This window comes from Crocodylus siamensis, chromosome 1, assembly GCF_052110815.1.
Source record: "Crocodylus siamensis isolate JL-2025a chromosome 1, ASM5211081v1, whole genome shotgun sequence".
Taxonomy (NCBI): domain Eukaryota; kingdom Metazoa; phylum Chordata; order Crocodylia; family Crocodylidae; genus Crocodylus; species Crocodylus siamensis.
Window position 1 is genome coordinate 425,751,008 of NC_143395.1, and position 18,324 is coordinate 425,769,331.

Here is an 18,324-nt window from a genome sequence, read left to right on the forward strand (position 1 = left end):
TTTTGCTGGCGGTTTAAATCCACTTCCTCCCCCCTGCTCTGTCAGTGATCAGACCTCTCACATTTCATGTTGATATTTCCTCCTTCATTTGATCCAGCCGCCTTCACTTGTGTCTTCCCATTCTTATAACTCCTGGTGCTTGCATGTTCAGCGTTTCTTCACAGCATTATTTCCCTCTGCTTTTCAACATGTTCATAGCTCCAGCTCATTGTACATAAATGCATCAAGAGCTTTCCTTCAGGGATGAATCTGATTTCCTCCCTTTCTCACCTAGCATTTCCTCTCCTCTTACGAGATTTGCCCATTACTTTGGGGTGTGCTCATTTATTTGGGATATGTTTCTAGGGTCTTGGTAATTCTATCAATGTGCTGCTTGTGTGACTTGTGTTTCTATACGGAGCTGCATCTCTCCCTTCTGCAAGCCCTCACCCCCAGTGGAGCTATCTTGCAGGACTCAGTTCAGTGGGGCTGGGTTCCTCCAGTCCCCAAATCAGTCTCACTCTCACACACACTCACTCACACTCTCTCTCTCCCTCTCTCTCTCATGTGCCACGCCTGACCTGGCCGGGTTGATCAGCATGGACAGGCTGACACCCTCATATGCCAGAAATCAGTTCATCACAGCAACAATAACCACGGTCAGACACAAGCACACAGTTAAACAGAATACATCTGAATCCGGCTGGGTGTTCAGATGACGCCCTCGTGGGCCAGCATTCAGTTCATTAGGGCACATCTGAGCCAAACTGGGTCAATCATCCTGTACAAGCTGATCCCCTTACGTGTTTCAAACTCAGCACATCCCAATCTTTTAGCCTCTTGATGAGCAGACCCCGCAGTATTTCTGGGCTTCGCAGGGATCTTTAGCTTAGGTAAAGAAGCGTTGCTGCAGAGCAAGTAGGGAAGGAGAAGTAGAGAAGGAAAAATAGATATATAAAAGTTATTTATTGTTAAGTACTTGAAATATATAATGGCACTAGTAGTAATAGACATGCAAAGGAAAACAAACACAAACAATCACAGTATTACCCTGGTTTCACTAAGTATTTGGGGAAACTTAGCTCAAGTTTAACTAATACAGTTCAAGTTCAGAAATCTGCTTAGAGAGAAAAGAGGAAAGAGAGAGAGCTGGAATCTCACCAGTCCCAGGCACTCAGGTTGCAAAGCTGACGGGTTAAAGTTCTCAGCACGGTCCTTGAAGGGAGACGATCTTCCTCCTTCAGCCTCTCGAGAAGAAAGTGGGTGGTGTCAGCACGCACACTGCTGCTTTTTACAGATTTTTATACCATCAGTTCAGCTTCTTTCAAACATTCTCAGTAGTGTAAATCAAATTGTCTTTTCTATTGACAAGGGGTTATCTGGTTTGGAACATCTCAGGAAACTGATTGATACTCGGGAAACACATAAGGTTAGGGAGTAACCAGACACTTAGGAGCCAGCTTGAAATGCCTATGGATAGCAGATATACTGATGGGCTATCTCATGGCTTCTTCAGAAACAATAGATAGCTTGCAGCATCAGGGTTTTGGATTTTTACTTGTGAACAAGCCTCAGCTTAGCATGACTTTTCCAGATCTTACTATAGTCTTTTAACAGACTTAAGGCAATTACTGGAGTGTTCATAACCTTTGGGAGGGGAGGACTTCCACCTGTCGTCCTGGGAAAAGTATGACAACACTTGTGGTCAGGGCTCCAATGGGCTGGATGCTTGTGATGAGCCCTTTACCATTGTTCAAATATTGCCCATACCCATTCTGACTCGGTGTCTTGCCTCAGTGTTCCCTAATGTGGCAACCAAGTTTTAGCCAATTAAGTTTAAATAGGACTCCCATAGTGGGACCGGGGAATGTACGGCCCGATATGCCTATTAAACTTTACTTCTGCTTAGAGGTGTGTGTGGGGGGGTGCGGAAAGTCCTTTGTAAATCCAGATTAGAACTTGTCTGTTCAGTGCTGAGCTGGGTGTGAGGGTTGATTAGCATTTGGAGCACAGATTCCCCATCATGCAGTGCTCCCCTGCTTCTCTGATCCCAGAATTCACTGCAGTCTCTGCTTCAGGCTTTCTGTTCTCCATCTCCCATGTAAATGAATGGTCATCTGGTTTCATCTTGGATGCAAATGAGACCTAGGGCAGTTGTTTCACTCTTGGCACCCTTATCTGGAGGGTTTTAGGTGTGTCTCTCACTGCATCTTCATCAGCTTCTGTTTGGGTGGGGGGGACGATTCTTTGTGAGTCAGACAGGCTGCGTCCTGTGTCAGGGCTCCCCAGGAACATGGAGCTGAGAGGTAACACTCCAAACACATTTAATAATCCTGGCATATGCAGTTCTGTGATATCGAAATCCCCTTTCTCCTTCTTTGGAGACTCTGGTTTTGCTGTATTTACACTAAGATCTGTGCTCACCCTCCCATTCTCAAGTTTTCTTGTCTTCTTCCTAAAATCCCTCCCCTGGTCAGATGCCCATCACTGAGATAAAAAGAAGTGGGCTAGGTACAGGGCGTAGTAAGAACCAGTTTTCATTTCCAGAGGATCTCAAATACAGAGGTCCTTGTTCTGGCTAGTGTGCAGGGTTGAGGTAATTAACTTGCTAAGTCATTTTGCTTTTCTCATGCTTTCTTTTCCCTCCCCGTCTCCCAGAGGATTTCCTTAGGGATGTGCTCAAATGCTTTCTGTAGCTCAACCAACACCACATAGACCATTTCTCCCTTATGGCCTTTCACATGCTGTGAACTGTGTGTCCTTCTGCCTTCTTTCATCCCTATTCGTGACTCCCAGCGACTCTGTCTTAAACCCTGCAGTATTTGCCAGCTTGAGCACTCATCTCCGTTTCTGGGATGATTGTCCCATTGGATGGTATGATTGCTCAATTACAGCTACAGTTATTCTAAAATCAGCCTTTCCTGTGCCCTGATGATGTTGAATTACCCTCTCTCCCAGAAAAAAGTCTGTCAGCCACCTGTCATGCATGCTTTTCATTGACACAAGTTCTCGCTTAAAACCTTTCATAGATTTCATAGACGTTAGGGCTGGAAGGGACCTCGGGAGATCGAGTCCAGCCCCCTGGCCAAAGGGCAGGAAGTCAGCTGGGGTCATAGGATCCCAGCAAGAGAAGCATCCAGTATGCTCCTGAAGGTGTTCAATGTAGGTGCTTGAACCACCTCCGCTGGCAGACTGTTCCAGACCTTGGGGGCTCGGACAGGAAAGAAATTCTTCCTTATGTCCAGCCTGAAACGGTCTTGCAGGAGTTTGTGACTGTTCGACCTCGTCATCCCTTGGGGCGCTCTGGTGAACAGACGTTCCCCCAGATCCTGGTGGTCACCCCTGATAAACTTATAGGTGGCCACCAGATCACCCCTGAGCCTGCGCTTTTCCAGGCTAAAGAGTCCCATGGCTCTCAGCCTGTCATCGTAAGATCTGTTTTCCTGACCTCTGATCATGCGTGTGGCTCTTCTCTGGACTCTCTCAAGCTTCTCCACATCCTTTTTGAATTGTGGAGCCCAAAACTGGACGTAGGACTCCAGCTGCGGCCTCACCAAGGCCGAATACAAGGGGAGAATGACGTCCCGGGATTTGCTCGAGAAGCATCTCTGGATGCAAGCCAGCGTTTTGGTCGTTTTACTAGCCGCAGCATCGCATTGCAGGCTCATGTTCATCTTATGGTCAATGATGACCCCCAAGTCTCTTTCTTCTGTAGTGCTATCCAACGTAGCACTGCCGAGCCTATAAGGAAGCTGCAGGTTTTTCCTCCCAAGGTGGAGGAACTTGCATTTTTTGGTGTTAAACACCATGAGGTTCTCGTCTGCCCATTTGCTGAGCTTGTCCAGGTCAGCCTGGATCACCTGCCTATCTTCTCGCGTGGATGCTTTGCCCCAAAGTTTGGTGTCATCAGCGAACTTGGCCAGTCCACTCCTGACTCCAATGTCCACATCATTAATGAAGATGTTGAACAGTATGGGTCCCAGGACAGAGCCTTGAGGGACCCCACTGGTCACAGGGCACCACGATGAGTGACTGCCATCAATCACAACCCTCTGGGTCCGACCACGGAGCCAGTTTCTCAGCCAGCGGATCGTGGTGGAGCCACGAAAATAAAATAAACTTGTTTCCACTCCTTTTCCTGGAATTACACTAATAAGATAGATGTTATCCATCCACAAGTGTGTCCAATATCTCTTTTTTTTTGGTACCTTTAAAAGTAATAGCTTTATCATGGATCACTGCATCTCCGTGCCTGTCCCTGGTTAATGCCCTTTCTAAATCAGGAGTGGTTGGTGCTTTGTTTCCTACAGCTATCCCTCCACCACCTGGATGACAAAGACCATGATCTATTGAAGGCTTCTCCCTGCAGTGCCTTCTCTTTCCTAAATGCCCATCCTCCTTTGTCAATCAAGGCCCCAGTAGAGAGCTTGAGTTCATTGGATCCATTCCCCAAATCCCGGTTGGTTATTCTGCACCCAGTACAGTCACTAACCCTCTTTAACCACTGTCCCAAACAGGATATCAAGGTCCTACACCTGCCTTAATCTGCAGCATCCAGCAAGGACATGTGGGGCTCTGGGGCTGTGATGATGAGGACCGTGGGAAAATCACAAGATCTGAGGAGCTGCTGCCAGGTGAGTTGTGGCTGTCCCCTCCACCTGATTCTACTCAGAAATGCTCCATGCCCAGAGTGGCAGGGGACCTGGAAACTGCAGACCTGCCCTGTGCTGCCCTTGCAGGGTGCTGACCTCCAAACACAGTATATTATTCTATAATGTGCCTGGTAGGTGTTGTTCCCACTCCATGAAATTCAGCCATGTGGAGACAAGCAGCTGTTCCCTTCTTCCTATAATGACAGATGTTAGGGGACAGTCAGGTTTCCTGTCTTGATTTTCTTGGGCCAGATCTGGCTTCCCTGGGATACCATGATCTTAAATTTCAGTCTTCACTGAGCAATGTAAGAGTTCATTCCCAACCCAAGGTAGCTATACCTCTCTACCACCTTCTTCCAGGGCATGATGAGATTTGTAGTCCCCCATGGAAATCAGTATGGTATGCAAAGGCTCTGTGTAGTTATAGGTACTGGACGAGAAGGAAGCTGAGGCTCTCCCTGGCTTCTCCTGATCAGGTTGACCTGGAACCCAGGAAGTGTTTTATCCTGGTCTCAGGCTACATGACATGGCTCCACGGCATGGGTAGGATTCAGAAGCTTTCAGGTTGTGGGGGGAAGTGAATCCCCCATAGTTTGCACCAGATTTGCCCCCATCCTGTTTCACCTCTGGGGCCCTGGGTGTCATGAAGCCTGAGACTCAGCATAGAGTCCAGGTTGAAGTTCATGCCAAGGCCTTAGACCAGTGCAGGCTCCTGTGACAGGGAGGCCACATGGGACCCATCAGCAGAGGAAAACTACATGGGCTCATTCCCTGCACCAGACCTTGCCCTGGAAGCAGGTAGGAAGCACAGCCCTGCTCCTCTTTAAAAGAAAGAGCCACAGCTCTAAGTCCTCTCTCTCCTCCTCACCCCTTTCTAATATAGTAAAAGCCTTACCACTTCTCTCTGTGTGTCTGTCTCTCTGTAATCCTCCAGGCCAACTGTGCATGCATGGCCTGGAGCCTTACCGATGGAGAAGCGCAGAAGCCAAGGTGGGATCAGAGGCGGTTGGGGCCATAGTGTGCTCCCTGCTGCGGGGCGCAGCTCGGGGAGCAGGCCCAGGCTGCGGTGTGGGCCATGGCCCTGTTCAGGCTGTGGTGCACCGCTGCACAGGGGGGACGTGGCTTCTGACCGTGCGGGGGGGCTGTGCAGGGGGAGTGGCGTGTAACACGCAGCAGGGGGCATGGCGGGCAGTCTCAGGATGCCGCGCAGGGGGCAGGCATGGGGGCATGGGCAGTGCTTACCGGCTATAGCTCCAGCACTGGTATGCAGCCAAGTACTACCCCCCATGCGTGCCCTATGCCACACCCTGGGGCCACTCCCGCAGCCAGTGAGCGCTGCCTGCACTGTGGATGCTTCTCATTCTATGCCCTCTGGCCGCTCTGCAGCTGTGGTGGTGGACAGGAAAGTGCATGTGAGGGGCTGGGGCGTGCGGACAAGGGTGCTGCAAGGGAAGGAGGTGCGGAAAGCAGCTACTGGCTGTAACGTGGCTGTGGGGCAGTATGCGTCCCCCACGCACCACTCTGCTACTGCCCACCCCTTGCCCCTGTTCCATGCCCCCAATGTGCCCTGAGCCATACCCTAGGGCCGTGCCCTACACCACAGGGTGCTGCACATGGGCAGTAGTAACCAGCAGCCCATTTATAAGATGGGAAACTCCCTTCTTGAGAGTACGGAGGCAGAAAGGGAACTTTTAGTCATTATTGACTCCAAGATGAACATGGGCTGACAATGCGAGGTCACAGTTGGCAGGGCTAACCGGACCTTGTCGTGCATCCACAGTTGCATCTCTAGCAGGGCCAAGGAGATGATCCTCCCTCTCTGTGTGACACTGGTCAGGCCACAGCTGGAGTACTGCATCCAGTTCTGGGCACCACACTTCAGGAGGGATGTGGACAGCATGGAGAGGGTCCAGAGGAGGGCCACTCGTATGATCTGGGGACAACAGGGCAGACCTTATAATGAGAGACTGCAGGACCTGAACCTGTTCAGCCTTCACAAGAGAAGGCTGAGGGGGACCTGGTGACCATCTATAAATTCACTAGCGGGGACCAGAAGGGTTTGGGAGAGACCTTGTTTCCCCGAGCGCCCCCTTGGCATAACAAAGAATAGCGGCCACAAGTTGTTGGAGAGGAGGTTCAGATTAGACATTCGTAAGAACTACTTCACAGTCAGGTTGGCTGGGATCTGGAACCAACTTCCAAGGAAAGTGGTGCTGGCTCCTACCCTGAGGGTCTTTAAGAGGAGGCTTAATGCCTACCTGGCTGGGATCATTTGAGCCCAGGTTTTTTTTTTTTTTCTCCTCAAGGAGCTGGTGAGCGTCATAGCTCAGCCCCTGGCACGGATCTTTGAAAACTCCTGGCGCTCTGGTGTCGTGCCCGAAGACTGGAAGAAGGCCAATGTGGTGCCGATCTTCAAGAAAGGGAGGAGAGTGGATCCGGCTAACTACAGGCCCATTATCCTGACTTCTATCCTGGGGAAGATCTTAGAAAAGTTTATTAAGGAGGCCATCCTTGAGGGACTGGCCCAGGCTAACATCCTAAGGGATAGCCAGCACGGGTTTGTTGCGGGTAGGTCTTGTTTGACCAACCTCATTTCATTCTATGACCAGGTGACCTCTCACCTGGACAAGGGAGAAGAGATTGATGTCATATATCTTGACTTCAAAAAAGCTTTTGATCTGGTATCCCACGATCACCTCTTGGCCAAACTGCCCAGTTGTGGCCTTGGCTCCACCACGATCTGCTGGCTGGGAAATTGGCTCCGTGGTCGGACCCAGAGGGTTGTGATTGATGGCAGTCACTCATCGTGGTGCCCTGTGACCAGTGGGGTCCCTCAAGGCTCTGTCCTGGGACCCATCCTGTTCAACATCTTCATTAACGATGTGGACATTGGAGTCAGGAGTGGACTGGCCAAGTTCGCCGATGACACCAAACTTTGGGGCAAAGCATCCACGCCAGAAGATAGGCGGGTGATCCAGGCTGACCTGGACAAGCTCAGCAAATGGGCAGACGAGAACCTCATGGTGTTTAACACCGAAAAATGCAAGGTCCTCCACCTTGGGAGGAAAAACCTGCAGCTTCCTTATAGGCTCGGCAGTGCTACGTTGGATAGCACTACAGAAGAAAGAGACTTGGGGGTCATCATTGACCACAAGATGAACATGAGCCTGCAATGCGATGCTGCGGCTAGTAAAGCGACCAAAATGCTGTCTTGCATCCATAGATGCTTCTCGAGCAAATCCTGGGATGTCATTCTCCCCTTGTACTCGGCCTTGGTGAGGCCGCAGCTGGAGTACTACGTCCAGTTTTGGGCTCCACAATTCAAAAAGGATGTGGAGAAGCTTGAGAGAGTCCAGAGGAGAGCCACGCGCATGATCAGAGGTCAGGAAAACAGATCTTACGATGACAGGCTGAGAGCCATGGGACTCTTTAGCCTGGAAAAGCGCAGGCTCAGGGGTGATCTGGTGGCCACCTATAAGTTTATCAGGGGTGACCACCAGGATCTGGGGGAACGTGTGTTCACCAGAGCGCCCCAAGGGATGACGAGGTCGAACGGTCACAAACTCCTGCAAGACCGCTTCAGGCTGGACATAAGGAAGAATTTCTTTCCTGTCCGAGCCCCCAAGGTCTGGAACAGTCTGCCAGCGGAGGTGGTGCAAGCCCCTACATTGAACACCTTCAAGAGCACATTGGATGCTTATCTTGCTGGGATCTTATGACCCCAGCTGACTTCCTGCCCTTTGGGCAGGGGGCTGGACTTGATGATCTCCCGAGGTCCCTTCCAGCCCTGATGTCTATGAAATCTATGAATCCTGCCCAGACAGGGTGTCGGACTTGAAGATCTACAAGGTCCCTTCTGCCCGACTTCTGTGATTCTATGATATGATTCTTTCCATGCTGTGGCTATTCCCCCTACGCCGTGGCCACTCCCTGCCCCATGCCTGGCTGTTGCATGCAAACACACTCGTGCAGCTATGCACCACACCTGCCTGTGCACCCCGTGCCACACTCCATGGCCACTCCCCACACCATGTGGCCACAGCCAATGGGAACTCCTCGCCCTGTGGCCACTCCCTGCACCAACACCCCTAAGTGCACCTGTGTGCCAAGCCCCTGTGTGTGCCCAGCACCACACCCTGGGGATGCTGCCCATGCTACGCTCCACGGCTGTATGCACCCCCCCACACACAGCCGTGTGACACCAGCCTCACGTGCCACTCTGCATGGCATGTGGTTGCAGCCTGCAGGATTCCCCCCTGCCGTGTCTGCTTCCTACACCATGCCCCATGGCTGCACGCAACGCCCCCCCACCCTGTGCTCCTGCCGCCACACCGCAGGGCCGTGGCCTGCACCCGCAGCATGGGAACGTTCCGCAAACCCCCGCGCCGTGGCCGCTCCCCATGCCAAGCCATGCCCCACCTGTGAGCCCTGCACCACACCTCAGGGCCGCTCCCCACACCATGTGGCTGCAGCCACCAGAAACTCCCCTCACCATGGCAGCTTCTCAGGCCACACCCCAGCATCCCTCGCACCCGCAGCCACGCACCATGCACCTCTGCATGCCCTGCACCACGCCCCGAGGCCACTTCCCACACCACACAGCCGGCAAGTGATACCCACGCCATAGCTGCTCCCAGCACCACACGGTGAGGTTGCATGCCATCCCTGTGCTCAGCTGCATGCCACGCCCCCCTCAAGTGGAGCAGCGGGGAGGGGGGGTGGAGTGGGGTTGGACAGAGAGTGGCAGGGGGACCGGGGCATGATATGGAGTTGCAGCAGTGGGGAAGGGCAATAAATGGAGAGGCAGCAGGGTGGGCAGTGGGGCAAGACCCAGAGCAGTGAGTGGAGGGCGCAGGGCTGGACACGGTTTTCCTTCACCATGTCCTGCCCGCCTGTCATTCATGATGGGTATTTTGCTAGTTAGAGCATAAAGCTATTCAGGTACTGTCCTAATGCACGTCACACTTGTGCTTCTCTTATCAGGGCCTGTGGTGATGAGGCTGAAAGAGTACTCAGAGTGTGGGAAGAGCTTCCCCAGATCCTCCAACCTGACCAAACACTGCCTCATCCACACAGTGGAGAAGCCGTATCAGTGCTCAGTGTGTGGGAAGACCTTCAAACTGTCCTCCCACCTGGCCAAACACCAGAGCATCCACACAGGGGAGAAGCCACATCGGTGCTCAGAGTGTGGAAAGAGCTTTACCCGATCCTCCAACCTGACCCAACACTGGCTCATCCACACAGGAGAGAAGCCACATCAGTGTTCAGAGTGTGGGAAGAGGTTCAGACAGCTCTCTGTGCTTGCCCAGCATCGGCTGATTCACATGCGAGAGAAGCCATATCAGTGCTCAGAGTGTGGGAAGAGCTTCACCCAGTCCTCCCACCTGACCCAGCACCGGCTCATCCACACGGGGGAGAAGCCACATCAGTGCTCGGAGTGTGGCAAGAGGTTCAACGTGTCTTCCAACCTAACCCAACACCAGCGCATCCACACAGGAGAGAAGCCACATCAGTGCTCAGAGTGTGGCAAGAGGTTCAACCTGTCCTCCTACCTGACCAAACACCAGCTCATCCACACACAGGAGAAGCCACATCAGTGCTCCAAGTGTGGAAAGAATTTCACCCGATCCTCCAGCCTGACCCAACACTGGCTCATCCACACGGGGGAGAAGCCACATCAGTGCTCAGAATGTGGGAAGAGGTTCAACCTGTCCTCCACCCTGACCAAACATCAGCGCATTCACACAGGGGAGAAGCCACATCGGTGCTTGGAGTGTGGGAAGAGCTTCACCCAATCCTCCAACCTGACCCAACACCAGCTCATCCACACGGGGAAGAAGCCGTATCAGTGTTCAGAGTGTGGGAAGAGCTTCAACCTGTCCTCCTACCTGACCAAACATCGGCTTATTCACACGCAGGAGAAACCACATCAGTGCTTGGAGTGTGGGAAGAGCTTCAGACAGCTCTGTGACTTGGCCCAGCACCGGCTCATCCACACAGTGGAGATGCCACATCCCTGCTCATAGTGTGGGAAGAGCTTTACCCAGTTTTCCTGCCTGGTCCAGCACCAGGTCGTGCATACAAAAGAGAAACCACATGGGTGCTGAGAGGAATGGGAAAAGCTTCACCAAATCCTTCCAAGCTGGCCTGGCACTAGCTTATTGGCATGGGGGAGAAGCCACATCAGTGCTCAAAATGAGGGCAGGCCTGCGGTGGGCCAGTAGGGGGCACTCCTGCACAGTGCCACCCAGCTCCCTGCACCCAACAAAAACCATGCTTCAGGTGTGTCCCCTTGGGTGCCTACATTCAGCAAACCCCCTTCCTGGAGCACAGCTTCAAGCGAGGGATAATTGCTGCTGCCACCCCGGTCTTTGTTAGCACTCTGTGCCACCCAGAATACACAGACCCTGTTGACCCTAGGAGCGCTGAGCCCACCATGATATTTAGGGGTGCTTCTTTCAGCCAGAAGCATTCACTAGCAGCCACGTCCATGGAAGGAAGGTAAAAAGGCCCCGGCCACCTTAACTAGCCGAGGGGCTATACAGGCAAGTCTCACCCTCCTAAGCAGTTACAGCAAGGTGTGCTATGACAGATTAGCTGTATTGCTCAAAGAGGTGAGAGGGAGGAAGGAATACAAAACAACAGAACATTGAAAGAAAACCGGCTTACCCTGGCACCCCTTGGAGTAATTAGAAACAACGGCCGCAAACTGACGGCGAACAGTTTAGGTTAGACATCAGGAAGGACTTCTTTATGGTAAGGGTTGCCAAAATCTGGAATGGGCTTCCAAGGGAGGTAGTGCTCTCCTATACCCTGGGGTCTTTAAGAGGAGATTAGATCTGCACTTTGCTGGGGTCATGTGACCCCAGGGATCTTTCCTGCCGAGGGCAAGGTGTCAGACTCGATGATCTGTCTGCTCAGGCCCCTTCCAACCCAAACATCTATGAATCTATGAAAACTTGTGCAAAACAGAATGGGCTTGTTGGCGCTTTTGATTTGTGCCTAAAGGCAGAACTCTAATTTACTGGCTACATTTCAGGTAAGCTAGGTGCATATACATCCAGGGGATTCTGGAGGCCCATGCTTCAGTTTGTGTTTCCAAAAATGCCTCTCTGGAGGCAGTTCCCACCTAGACCAGGTGGCCTGACCTTGAAATGCCTTTTCTGACCTCATTCCTGGCTCCAACTAGAAGCAGGATATATTTAAACCTAGCTGCGGCAGACCAATCTTTTTAAAAGACATCCCCATCCCCAGGTGAAGGGTCCAGCATCACCAAACTGGCCTGACAGTACCTGAGTGGGGAACTGAGACAGGGTCTGTGCACCACAAGGAGGGGGATGGGAGCTCTCAGGCCTAGGGACGGAGAAGTAGAGGGAAAAATTCCTTCACACCTTCAATCTGTCCTTCGCTGGCCAAACAGTGGCCATGCCCGGTTGCATGCGTTGTTCGGTGTTGCCTTGGGGGTGGGAAGGGGTGGACACAAACAGCAGCCATGGCTTGCCTGTGCAGGGATAACTTAAATAGATTTCATAGACATTAGGGCTGGAAGGGACCTCAGAAGATCATCGAGTCCATCTATGGATGTGCAATTATATTTCATTTTCCAGGAAAAAAATGCTTTGTTTAAAGAAAAACATGCTTAAGAAAAACACTGGAGAAACATTTTTAAAGAAAAAACACCAGCTGATATATATTAATGTCGGAAGCACACAGACTGCTGTAATTCATCTCAGTAGTAATTCCTGCAGCGGAGAGATGGGTTTTCCAATCACGGAAATGTTCCCCCATATAAACCCCAGTGTGCACATTGTAACAAAACCTGTGCAAACATCATTTCTAAGGCCTTTTCTGAGCTCTGAATCTAGACTAAGTCCTGTGCCCCTCTGGTCCTTGCGTCAGTCCTACCTTCCACCTCCTCGTGGCTGCCCTGAGCCCTCAGATAAGGGCCCCATTGTACACTTGTCAATGTTATGTAATAAAATGTTCTGCCTATTCCTTGCGTCTGGTTTTTTCATGAAAGAACTTTGTTATAATGCTTACCGATTTTAGATGTACATGCCGTGCCACGCCGCTGGCTGGGATCTGTTAGGTCTACACACAGCAAAGCAGAGTACTATTGAGATTAGCTTGTCAGTGTAACACCGGATGCATGGAGGAGCAAAGAAGGGCAACGATGTGCCACAAGGTTGGAAACACCCTTCTTGTTCGAGGAGAGCGTCTGTCTCCGGTGGCTTTGCTTATTAATGGAATTCAGGTGAACGTTTCTATTAGCCTGAGGGCTGCATGGCGAGCAGTCATGTTACCTGGTATATCTTGCATAGACGGTGCACGCTGCTGGCACGGCACGCGACTCACTCCAAGGGACATCATATAACTTACCCAGCTCAGACAATGACTCTGTTTTAGAGACGCGTAGCACCTCCTGCACCACGTTCTGCTTCCCCGCACTTGGGATGAGGTTTCTGCCCCACCGGTTTCTGCTGGATCAGGGATGGTTCCTGATCCAGGCTCATTTCCACTTCTCTTGAGATGAAATGTGATTGAGCTGGTGCGCCGTTAGATTTTGCCACGACATCAGGAAAGCGTGCCACTATGGCGACGTAGCTGCCAATCTCGTGTAGACCTACGTGATTGCTAAGCCCCTGTAGTACACCGTATGGTGATGTAGCGCATTGCTATGTCACCGTAAGGCAGGGATAGGCAATTATTTCGGGTGGAGCACTGCTTACTGAGTTTTGGCAAGCCATCGAGGACTGCATGACAGGCAGCCAGGGGCAGATAAACATTCAGAGAGTCACAGAATCACCGAGTGGGAAGGGACCTAGACAGATCACTGAGTCCGACCCCCCGCCATGGGCAGGAAGGAGCACTGGGGGTGGAGGGGTCATAAGACCCCAGCCAGGTGCCCATCCAGTCTCCTCTTGAAGATCTCCAGGGAAGGCGAGAGCACCACCTCTCTGGGGGCCTGTTCCAGGCTCTGGCCACCCTTACTGTGAAGTCGTTCTTCCTAATACCTAACCTCAACCTCTCCTCCCGCAGCTTGTGGCCATTGTTCCTGGTGACCCCAAGGGGGGCCCTGGGGAACAGACGTTCCCCGAGTCCCTGCTGCTGGCCCCGATAAGGTTGTAGCAGCCACAAGATCCCCCTCAGTCTCCTCTTGCGCAGACTGAAGAGATTCGGGTCCCTCAGCCTCTTCTCATAGGGCTGGCCACGGAGGCCCCCAACCACACGAGTGGCCTCCTCTGGACTCTCTCCAGGTTCCCCACGTCCCTCTTGAAGGGCGGCGCCCAGGACTGGACACAGGACTCCAGCCGTGGCCTGACCAGCGCCGCATAGAGGGGGAGCAAGACCTCTCGGGACCTGTCAGTGATGCCCCCGTTGAGGCTCCGCGGGCTCCGGAACAAGCCGTGCTCCCCAGCCCTGACGCCACGTGCCTCCTCGCACCCCGATGCCGTGCAGGGGAGCGGAGCAGTGTCCCGGAGTCAGGGAGCCTCACTCAGGGCAGGCAGCAGCTCCGCCCCAAGGTGAGGCAGGGCAGGGATGGGGGCTGGTGCAGGGAGCTGGGCACTTCCCCGGAGCTGGCAGTGTCCATGCCAGGCTCCCGCCCCCACCTCACCTAGGAGCTGACCTTCAGCTCCTCTCCCAGTGCATGGCGTTAAAAAGGCTGTGCACTTTTAGTTGTTCACAGCCACGCATGCGCGCACCTTAGAGGGAACCTTGCCCCCAGCCCTGCTCATGCCCCTTGCCCCCCACCCAAAGCCCCTGTCCCCCAGCCCAGGCTCCATGGTTATCAGCAGCTACCCAGGACCTGGACCAGCTGCAGCCCGGAGGCTGCAAACAGCTGCTGCCTCCCAGACCCAGACCCAGCCGTGGCCCCAGCTGACTCCCACTGCCAGACCTAGCCCCGGGCTCTGAGGAGGCACAGCATATCAACGATGCTTCCCACTGTGCTGCCCTCCCATGCGGCAGGGCACAGCGGGGGGTGCGGAAATCTGCCGCTCCCAGCTCCCCACTGCCCTGGCCGCACTTCCCCTCCGGTCAGGGGCAGCAGCAAGGGGCACACCCATGCGTGCCACCCGCACTGGTCCCGTGCAGACAGGGGACGTGTGGCCAGGGCAGCGCAGAGCTTGCAGCAGCAGGCAGCTTCCCTGTGCAGCCCCTCCGTGCACTGCCGCTCTGGGTCCCACACTGCGCTCCGGAGGGCCCAGGGAGGGCAGCGGGGCTGGAAGCACAGCATGTGCGACCCAGAGCGGCAGACAAAGCTCCTCAGGCTGGTGCCCCAGGCCAGGCCCTTCCCGCTGCTCCCTGCCCCGGAGCCTCCTAGCCAGTGTCCCCACACCTGGCTGCCCCCGAGCCGGATGATGCTTCCTGCAGCTGCTGGAGCTCCACGAGGCTGCTGGGATGTTCTCGGGGGAGGATACAGGCAGAGCAGGGGGGTGCTGTGTGAGGGGGGGGCAGACGGCCAAGGGTCTGTCTGTATTGTAGGTGCAGGGCACGGGGTGCCAAGCTGCAGGGTTTGCACACCAGGACCTGCAGCTGCTGCTGCCCAGAAGTGGTGAAGATTGTCCTGGGAGAGAAGGGGCAGCCCTGTCCGTACCCCGGTCTGTCTCAGGGTCCCTGCAGGAGCTGCCCCCAGTTGTGCTTGGCTGAGCCCAGGGCAAGCAGGTGCTGGGCAGCACGGGGTGAGCACGCTGACAGGGGTGGGGAGGGCTGCAGGGGTCACGGGGGAGTTGCGAGGTGGGGAAGGGGCATCCATGTAGGTTTGTCTTCTGCCCAAGGGCATCCAGATGCCTTCCCCCACACCGCACTGGGAAGGCACCCCCCAGCAGCTCCCTGCAGCGTGGACGTAGGAGCCTGCACAGGGGTGGGTAGGGTGAGGGGGCGATGCCCTGCTTCCACCGGACCAGCAGTGCGGACAACATGGCTCAGGCCTCCAGTCACCAGCCCCAGGCCTGCAGAGCTGGCGGACCAGGAGATGCACTCACCGTTCAGTGTTTCCCTTCCAGCCCCAGACACTAGCCCCCATGTCTTTGGGCCTCTGATCCCATTGCCCACGAAGTCCCAGCTTCCTCTGGCTGTCACCATGCCCCGCTTGCTCCCCCATACTCCTGCACAGCTGGCCTGCTGCCCAGGGACACAACATGGCCAGGTGACTGCCCCAGGTCCTGGCTTGGGCCTGGAGAGTAACGGGGAATAAAGCCCCCACTGCGAGCTCCACTACAGCTGTCAGGCAGGGCAGTCACCCGGCCATGGCCCCTCCGTGGTGGGCAAGCTGGCTGAGGAGGGACTGGGAGGGAAGGTGGCCCCCACTGCAGGTCTCACCAAAGTCTCACCAGGGATTTTCAGAGCTCCTCCACCTGGGCAGACAAGAGCAAAAGGATTTACCCAGTGCTGGGCTAGGGCGCTTGGCTGTGGAGGAGGGGGAAGAGGGGACCGTCCCCTTGACAGGTGGGGGAGCAGGTGTCTCTACTCCTTTAGCGCCTCAGATCCTTCCACTTGCAGAGCAGGGATTCAGGTGGGTTTCCCCGAGGCAGGCAACAGGCCCCAGACACAGCCCGTCCCCCAGCTCAGGAGCCAGGCGTGGGACCGGACCAGACCCCTCCTGTTGCAGCAGACGCCTGGGGCGAGGTGGGGCGGGCAGCTCAGAGTTCACCTGCAAGTCTTCAAAAGCAGTCAGGCAGGTTTTAGTCAATGCCAATTGTCCCTGCAAGCCAGCAACCTGCTTGTGTGAACGTCTTGGTTGCTGACTCCTGGGGGGAGCTGGAAAAAAAACAGCTGATGCAAAACTGTGAGATTGCACTCGCCATCAGCTGTTAATTGCTCAGAGCAGAACACACCCAACAGGGCCAGGAGGTCAGGGTACACCACCCCCCACAGCACCCCCAGGAGCGGAGAAGGGCCCTCTGGACACCCACCACACCAAGTGACATAGGAGACAACAAGCACTGACCCATTTCTTTGAATTATTTGTTTAATAAAGTAATAAAAAGAGGTCACCAGAAGATTGATTCATGTTGGGCTCTGCAGGTACACCTGCTGTCCTAAAACATTCATTATACACAAATACCTGCAAACTGTAGCAACTTTTGGGGGACAAGGGGGCTCACTACACAAAACTTGTAGTGACACCTGGTGATCAAAGGGCTCCAGTACACGTAATTCAGTGATTTACCGTGTGCACATGGCAGATTTATGGCTGCATGGTTGCAAGTTGACACGTTGCAAAGTAAACTACATTTGTAATGATGAGAACTAATTAAAAAGCCCTAAAACTCACAGACATGAGAAGTGTGACACTACTAAGGGGTACAGGTTGTAGCCGTGTTGGTCTAAGGACATAGGCAGACGAGGTTCTTTGGGTGAATTTGATATCTTTTATTAGACCCACTTAAATAGCTGGAAAACAATTATTAAGCATGTTTTCGGGTTCAAAAACCCTTCGTCAGGCTAAGGAAGTTTCTGAATGGAGAGTAAAGAAGACAGAGGCTGGTCTGGTATGCATACAAGGCAGGCAGTGACTACCAAGGCAGGGGCCCTGAGGCGGAGTGAGGGGAGCCGGAGCCTGCCTGGCCCCACAGCCCCCAGGACCCCACTCCCACCCTCAGCCTTTCCAGCGCTGCCGGCTTCTGCTTCCCCGGGCTCGGCCCAGCACCATAGACCGCTCCTGCAGGGCAGGACCTGGAGCAGGCCCGGCTGGGGCTGCCCCCCGCTCCTGGCCCGGCCTGGGGAGAACCTGCACCTGGACACCGCCCTGCAGCCTGGACGGGCCCTCGGCCACCTGTCCCTAACCCCTTCCCTCACCCCCACAATGCTCTGTGTTTCCTCCACAATTGCTTTTACGCCACAAGGCTTGGCAAGACTGGGGGAAGTGCATCTCATCGGCCCGCGGCCAGGAGTGCATTTGCCTCTGGCCACTGAAGGGTTAATCTGGCCTGAGGGCAGGGGCTGCGGGTTGGGAGTGTGGGGCACTGCTGGGGTTGGGTGGGGGAGGAGCTCAGCAGGGACAACGGGGGTCTATGTGCCCTGGGGAGGTGCATCTCCATGCTGGGGGCGCACGTGCAGGCACTGAGGCATTTTTGGAAACACAAACTGAAGCATCGGCCTCCAGAATCCTCTGGATGCATACGCAAGTAGCTTACCTGAAATGCAGCTAGTAAATTAGAGTTATGTACCTTTACACTCGTATCAAAGGACCAACAAGCCCATTGTTTTGCTCAAGTTGGTTTTCTTTCAACATGTTGTTTTGTTTGTATTCCTTCCTCCCTCTCTCCCACTTGGAGCAATAAAGTTATCTGTCATAGCATGCCTTGCTGTAAATGCTTACGTGGCTGAGACTTGCCTGTATAGCCCCTTTGCTCGCTGGCTAAAGAAGGCATGGCTTTTTGACTTCCCTGCATTGCAGGACGCTACTAGTGAATGCTTCAGGCTAAAAGAAGCACCCCAAAATATCACAGTGTGCTAAGCACCCCTAAGGTCAACAGGATCTGTGTACCCCAGGTGGTACAGAGCCCTAACAAAGAATAGGGCCTGGGTGGCGGCAGCGGTTACCCCAGGCTTGTAGACGTGATCCAGGAAGGGCCTTGGGCAGATGTAGCCTCCTCAGGGGAGACACCTGAAGCATGGTTTTGGTCAGGAACAGGGAAGCGGGTGGCTCAGTGAAGGAGCACCCCCTACTGGCCCACCACAGGTGTTC

General features: G+C 54.0%; 1 protein-coding gene across 1 annotated transcript; it reads left to right on the forward strand.

Annotated features, from left to right (window-relative positions):
• The first annotated feature begins 4,102 nt into the window (after nucleotides 1–4,102).
• LOC149875763 (uncharacterized) lies at nucleotides 4,103–12,623 on the forward strand. Its single transcript, XM_090031162.1, has 3 exons — nucleotides 4,103–4,613; nucleotides 6,938–7,199; nucleotides 9,615–12,623. Exons 1-3 carry the CDS (start codon nucleotides 4,545–4,547, stop codon nucleotides 10,655–10,657), a joined length of 1,374 nt encoding a protein of 457 aa, XP_089887288.1. The 5' UTR covers nucleotides 4,103–4,544; the 3' UTR covers nucleotides 10,658–12,623.
• Nucleotides 12,624–18,324: the final 5,701 nt, after the last annotated feature.

Excerpts from the sequence above, each read along its gene's own strand:
- LOC149875763 (XM_090031162.1), top strand. The coding sequence starts at position 4,545 with ATGTGGGGCTCTGGGGCTGTGATGATGAGGACCGTGGGAAAATCACAA. Across the intron at positions 4,614-6,937 it reads ATCTGAGGAGCTGCTGCCAG|GAGCTGGTGAGCGTCATAGC; the intron begins GTGAGTTGTGGC and ends TTTCTCCTCAAG. Across the intron at positions 7,200-9,614 it reads CCAGCACGGGTTTGTTGCGG|GGCCTGTGGTGATGAGGCTG; the intron begins GTAGGTCTTGTT and ends TTCTCTTATCAG.